Source organism: Nicotiana attenuata, chromosome 10 (assembly GCF_001879085.1).
Source record: "Nicotiana attenuata strain UT chromosome 10, NIATTr2, whole genome shotgun sequence".
Taxonomy (NCBI): Eukaryota; Viridiplantae; Streptophyta; class Magnoliopsida; order Solanales; family Solanaceae; genus Nicotiana; species Nicotiana attenuata.
In genome coordinates this window covers 22231341-22238505 of record NC_031998.1, presented here as the reverse complement: position 1 = coordinate 22238505, position 7165 = coordinate 22231341, and the positions used below count along the sequence as shown (strand labels likewise).

The window sequence follows — 7165 nt, the reverse complement described above, 5'->3', positions numbered from 1 at the left end:
TATATTTCCTTTGCGTTGGCGTGATTGTGTACATTTGGTGTTGTGTAAGAATGTCATACTGCTTTGTTTATTCATTGGAGAATATTACATGTTTCTGTTAGATCCATACATACATTCGAGGAGTCCCAGTCTATCTAGTCCCTTCATCGCTCGGCCTAGAGAAGTAGTCGATAGGCCGGGCGATGAACTTAATACCTAAACTCTGAGACGCCCTCTTCGTCGCCTCATTAAAAACCTCCCCGAGAAAACCCAATTGGGACAAAACTCGGGTGAGGGAAAAAGAGTACGACTTGGGGGACGTCCGTCTTTAGAAGTTGAAGTACTTGAGGTGGGTGACGTTCCAATTGTTTGGTAATAGTTTTCCCTCCATTGTTTTTAGTTGGAATGATCCTATGTTTGCTGTTGCCGTGACTTTGTATGGTCCGTCCCAATTGGTTCCCAGTTCGCCTTCCCGTGGATCTTTGCTCGCTTGTGTTTTGGCTTTGAGTACATGGTCCCCTACCTTGAGTGGTCTGACTTTGGCATTTTTGTTGTAGTACCGTTCTTCTTGCTGTTTTTGAGCTATCATTCTCACGTAGGCCATGTCTCTTCGCTCATCTGTTTCGTCGAGGTCTTGCTTTCTGCTTTCATCGTTACTTGGTCCGCTCTTGTTGGAGTATCTCAAACTTGGTTCACCGACTTCGACTGGTATCACTGCGTCAGTCCCATAGACTAGTGAATATGGCGTTTCTCCTGTGCTTGTTTTTGGCGTGGTGAGATATGCCCTTAGCACTTTCGGTAGCAGTTCTGGCCACAGTCCCTTGGCGTCCTCAAGCTTCTTCTTCATGATGTTCAGTATTGTTTTGTTGGAGGAGTCCGCCTGACCGTTGCTTGTAGGATGATATGGCGTGGAGCGTATTCACTTGATGTGCCATTTCTCGAAAAATTCGACGGTCTTTTTTCCGGTGAATTGGGGTCCGTTATCACAACTGATTTCTTTGGGGATGCCGAAGCGGCATATGATGTTTATCCATATGAATGTGATAACTTTTTGTTCGCGTATTTTGGCGAATGCACCTGCTTCTACCCACTTGGAAAAATAGTCAGTTAAAACCAAAAGAAATCGTACATTACCTAGTCCTGCTGGAAGGGGTCCACGATGTCCATCCCCCATTGGATGAACGACCAATGCGATGTGACTGAGTGTAGGTGTTCGACTGCCTGGTGGATCATTGGAGCATATTTTTGGCATTGTTCGCACTTTCTAACGAAGTCGGCGGCTTCCTTTTTCATGGTGGGCCAGTAATAGCCTGGCCGTATGAGGCATCTAACGAGGGCTCGATTACCAGTATGGGCTCCACAGTGGCCTTCGTGCACTTCTTCGAGGACGTGCCTAGTTTGGTTTGGTCCTAGGCAATTTTAGGGCGTGCCTAGCGATTACCAGTATACGCTATTTCAATATTTTTAAATATTGAACTTTAATAATCGAGTTCAAGTGAAATATTGAAATATTATTTCAAGTACATAGCAATTTCCATTAGATTATAAAATCTTCAACTTTGGCAAACTTTTTCTTTTGAAATGAAGTGTTCAAATGCCTACTTAGTTCTTGCTATTTCAAGATGTTGAAGATTTTCTATGTTGTTTGGGTCATCTTGTGTGCACCTTGACTAATTTCACGAGATATTTGTTACTTTGCACCAGCACCAATATTTGGTAACTCTGTCATCTAAGCTTGGACTGTTTTGTTGGACAGATGGGAAGAAATCATTTAGTATTTCTGCCTCCGCTGTCCACCAAAGCTTGGACTAATTTCTCAGGGTATCTACTACTTTGCACCAGCACAGGTACTTCGTAACTCATCAAAGCTTGGACAAATAGGAAGAAATCGTCTAATATTTTGCCCCTACTGGAATTTAAACTAGAGACCTCATGTTATCAATTCCCTAGCATTAAACGTAAGTATCATGCTCTTATGTATTCAATGTGATATGTTATATATCTGTTGTTCGAAAAACTCAACCTTTTAGCTCTTCAAAGTAGTAAAAGAATCAAATTCGATTCATATGAAAATAGTAATTGTCAGAGAAAGCAATTGTCAGTTTAAACCGTCTTAAGTCTCCGTCAAACCTAGAAAGGTAGAAAACAAATACTCAGACAGGTGATTAATTAGTGAGTATTTTAAGTTTATGAACTGGTCTAATTTTATCCCTTCGTAATTAAATGGTCTTACAAGTTTCCATTTTGGTTCACTTCACAAGAGAATTACAAAGAAGCATATTTGCTTTTGTTTCTTTCTAACTGAAGTGTAATTAAATCATCAAACTCCATTGAAAGACCATAAAAAGGTCATACCGCGAGTACATTACTATGGTCAATTAGAAGAATTGCATTTTCTGAACAAAATGAGAGGGAAATTTTCACATGTATTCAGATATAATAACAACATGCCCAGTGTATTCCCACAGTGTGGGTGTGGGGATGATAATGTGCACGCAGACCTTACTCCTATCTTGTATATTCAAGTGTATTCCCACAGTGTGGGTGTGGGAGGGTAATGTGCACGCAAACCTTAGTATTCCCACAGTGTGGGTGTGGGGAGGGTAATGTGCACGCAGACCTTACTCCTATCTTGTATATTCACGTGTATATTCAGATGAATGTCAAAAATACAATATCATTGCTCTTTCATTTTCTCCTGTATGGACAAAGTACACTTCACATGTTCATATACAACTCTTGAACTTTTGAATGCCAAAAAGCAGCTAACCCCAAGAAACATATTTCCAATACAAACTTATCTATACATATGTAATACCCCCCAAAAAAGGAAAACGACTGTTTTACAGGTCAAGAATTTGTTCTAGAATTTGTTCTATGAGCGAAAGCCATACAATCAATATGGCTGAGGATTTAGTATCAGTAGTTTGATATCTGCATTTCTGATATCTCTTGAACGAATGCCTATTTGTACGATATCAGCTAGTTAAACATCAAGTCCTGTTCGTTCCAACTCCAACTTAGAAGCCATGAGACTATCAGATTCCTTGGGAGAAGATAATTCAACTAATTCAGGGACTTGATCGAGCAAGCGATTGATTGCATCAGGAAACTCACCCTTGGCCCGGTTGGTCTTACCCCCAACCACCACCGATGTTCCATCTTGTAAGGCCCATAGCTTTTGAAAAGATACAATACACATAAAAAAACATGTAAAGCTAATGAGATTTGTAAAATTTACTGTCTCAAAGTTGTACATGATTTGGCAGGATTTTACCTGTGTATGAGATAAATAACTGATGCAAGTCGTTAGCATTAGAGCACCGAAACCAGCATAGACAACAGGTACTCCTGGATCAGTCTGTAAAAACATGGTTCATATGAAATGGCAATTGCAAAAAGGAAAATGAAAACAATTGGATTTCAATGTTGCTAGGAGTCATCTCGCTTACCTTTAGGTCAAGGCCACTACTTCCAATTGCATCTACAATAACAATTTTGGTTCCATCAATCTCAATTGGAAGCTTGGAATTAGGCCGTCTGACTCCTGCGAATTTTCCTTGTTTATCATAAAGAATAACTGACTGCAAATCACGTGCTAGCATTGATCTGGATTTGGAGCCACCAAAAGGACAAAAAAATCAGAATAGTTGACATAACAAGAACTCTTAAGACATAAGATAGTCAGCAAGTTGAAGATTTGTATCGTCAACTCTTACACTTTGTGCGCCCTATTAAGAAAAACAAGCAGCTCAAACACATTTATCTAGATAGTGCGGTAGTTAAATAACATACATTCCCTTAACATTGGGTGAATCACCATCTTCGACTGGTAGGAAAGTACCAAAGAGCTTCTTGTCACCCCCATTCATTTGCAGTGGTGCCATAGCCAAATTAAAAGGACCTTCGCCATCCTTCAGTACTTGTAGCGCTGATATACTCCAATCTGTTTGGTATATAGTGATTCCCCCGTACCTTAACGGATCATTAACACTTATAGTCTTCCTCATTACTTCCTTTCCGTTAAGGTCATATAGTGAAAGATCAGTATGGAACTGTGATACCTACAACACATATTAAAGACAAGGTGAAAACACAGTTGTCTCATAAGCTGATTTTGCATATCTCCTTAGTAATAAAAAGAAAGAAAAAATCTGATTTTGCATACCTCCCCACTGTCATAGTAGTCCATGGAGAATCGATTGACATGAACCTCTGTACTAAAAGCATCGGAAGGGGTGGATAGGAACCCAGATGGTGAAAGTACATCACCCACGACAAAATTTAAACCTTGTGGAACAGTCACAGCCCCTCTAAAGCTCCCCGTTGCACTAAGTGTTCCTCCGGACATTACAAGCAGCAGCGACAAATGGACGCCAATTGGAGCGAATCTACCTGCCAACCCTTTAAATGCATACAGAGCTGGCCCTTTCGAGAATACCTGGAGATACCGAGGTTGCTACAGGTTAATCTGAAAGTCATAATTGAAGCGAGCAGATCTATGATTCAGCATAACATCAATGTTCAATCTTGGAGCAAACCAAAATCCCATATTGTCCTTCCTGTTTATTGGATAACATGAAAAAACCATCGCTTTCCAAAATAGTAGGACTAATAGAAAAAAGAAGTTGCACTCTGTCTTAACCTCTATAGAGTGTTGCCGGCACACAGAAATACATACAAGAATCTCATCTCTCTCAAGAAAGTCGAAGTGCTTAGCCGCCTTATAGACAACATTTTTAGTTCTCTACCATGTACCCGAGCATCCCTCTGATTGGTTGAAATGAAATATCTAGAGTTTCTGATTCCTATGACAAACCCTTATAATCTTGACATTTCTACTACTACACCAAGGAAAGAAAAGAAAACGAGAAGAAAACAAGGAGCAATGTTATGTTTATACCTCGTATCCATTTCCCATCAGTATAACACCCAAGTCTTTAACTGATGCTCTAGGCAGAGTGTCTGCATATTCTTGCTTACGAATTGTCTCTGCCGAGTTTAAGAAAGACCATCTGCAGATTTAACCAATTATTTTTAGCCTCAGTTTTGCTTAAGGACCCCAAGAAGAAGAAGAAAAATCACATCTAGGTGAACTCAAAAGCAGACCTTCTTGCTACCTTCACAAGGGGAATCTGTGTTGTGTATGTGCAAGCCATCAATGATGCTCCCAGTAGAGTCAATGTTCCGAGAAAGACCGGTGATGAGAACATATGATCAAAGCCAAGGGTAAGAACCCATCTCCAAGAGAAAAAACCCAGGAAAGGATGATCGTCGGGAAACTTTTGAAAGTAGTAATCAGGAGCCTCACCTTGGTCAATGAAAGTTCCTTCAGGGGGACAAATAGAAACGACAAATCCACAGTTATTGAACAATACACAAATTGAGAGGAACAAATAAATAGGAAAAAGAGATCAGGATGGTTGATTTAAGACGTTACGAAAAGTTTATAGTCAAATTTAACATTTGAATAAGAACACTTATTGGACAACAATTACACCATACTGCATCATCCGCAACTACTCAGGTCCTACCACTCATAAGTTAACACAGACTATAAAATTTGGTTCATATTAGATTTCAGAGGAAAAAGCTACTGGTATGCTAAGATTTCCAGGATTACAATAATTTCACCATACTACATTTGAGTTGGAATCTCTCTTCTTTATTTATAATAAGTGAAACGGACTTGGGATCTCACAAGAGCAAGATATCTTTTGTGGATTTTGTAGCAAAGGTGAGATAGGATGAGAACTCCAAATTGAAATCCGATCAGAACATGAATGTGCCTATACGGCTATACTGCATGTTTTGCAGCAATAGATGAGCAATTAGAACACCTACTGCTAATAATTAAGGATAAAAAGTGCAAAGCCAAAACAAAGACAAACTGAGCAAAATTAGCTACGATAAAAGCTTATACATGGGAACATATGAATCACTATATAAATTATCAAGGATAAGATGCAATTGGGTAAATTTTCTACAGAATCAGCACAATCGCATAATTACCATTTGTGCCTCTATCAAAATATGTATATAGCACACATGGGCGTATCCAATGAACAAGCTATTGGTTCATCAGAACCCATAACTTTTGGCTTAGACCATGTATACGTATTGAAAAATTCACTATATATGTACAAATAATAGATTTTGAACCCAGTAAATTGGATGGAGGTGATAGAATTATGCATTTAAACCCATAAAGTTCAAATTCTGGATCCGCTTTTGATAGCACATATGCAATGAAATACACTAGATTTATCAATCAATTACGCCTCAATTCCGAACCAGTTGGGGTCGACTATATAAATCCTCTACATCTATTCCGCTTGTCCGGCACATTTCACTAAATTTTACTAGTAAATAAGTTGTCTTTTAAGGCAAATTAGGAAACTGGCATGTAAGTCTTAATCAGTATCATAATTTATCTAGGTATTAAGTGTACCTCAATAAACTATCAGACATTTTCACACCTACATTTGCAGATATGTAACTATACACTGAAATAAAGAAGCATTTCAGTTTTAAGTCTCGGCTGAAATTTTACCTAAGGCCATTAACCCAGCAACAGCAAACATCTCAGCAATAGCCAAAGGCAAATTTGACAAAATTCCCAACACTTTTCTAGGCAATTTCTTGAACATTCCTGAACCAGAAACACTATTTTTCTGCTCCATTTTCTTTTCAACATTTCCTATAGACCCTTCTTCTGCTTCAATAATTGGCGGCGCACTATCAGAATCAGGCACTGTAATCTGACCAGAAACGCTTTTTTCATTGTTGGTTTCCGTTCCTTTAACTGTTTTAACTTTGAGCTTACATGTAAGAGTAAAGGAAAAAGTGCGGCCACCTTTGTTGTTGTACACACCAAGAGTTCGAGAATTGTGGATAAGAGGACAGGGTTTGAGATTTAAGGGATGAATTTGGCTTTGCATGTATGCCATTGTTGATGGTTTAGTTGAAATTTTTAGAGTCGCCATTGAAATTGTGAAGAGATTAGAGGTTTGGTTCAGTCCATATGTATGGAGGGGTAACCACCGGGTTCGTTAGTTTATATCCACAAAGGTGTGCAGGAGATCTAAATTGTACTTCAACTGTTATAGTATTAGATATTTTTCAAAAAATATAAGAGAAATGTATATTTTTAACGACTTCCCAATAAGATATTATATATATATAT

At 38.8% G+C, this 7165-nt stretch overlaps 1 protein-coding gene across 2 annotated transcripts; it reads right to left on the bottom strand.

The window, feature by feature from the left end:
- Positions 2631-7056, bottom strand: LOC109233147 (cytochrome c biogenesis protein CCS1, chloroplastic). Of its 2 annotated transcripts, XM_019398925.1 has the most exons (9): positions 6533-7056; positions 5089-5308; positions 4883-4994; positions 4148-4420; positions 3775-4043; positions 3432-3588; positions 3257-3340; positions 3097-3157; positions 2631-3026 (listed from the first exon to the last, which is right to left on the bottom strand). In XM_019398925.1, exons 1-9 carry the CDS (start codon positions 6963-6965, stop codon positions 2962-2964), a joined length of 1674 nt encoding a protein of 557 aa, XP_019254470.1. In that variant the 5' UTR covers positions 6966-7056; the 3' UTR covers positions 2631-2961. The 2 variants fall into 2 exon arrangements, with proteins under 2 accessions (XP_019254470.1, XP_019254469.1); XM_019398924.1 differs by having other exon boundaries at positions 2631-3157; positions 6533-7055.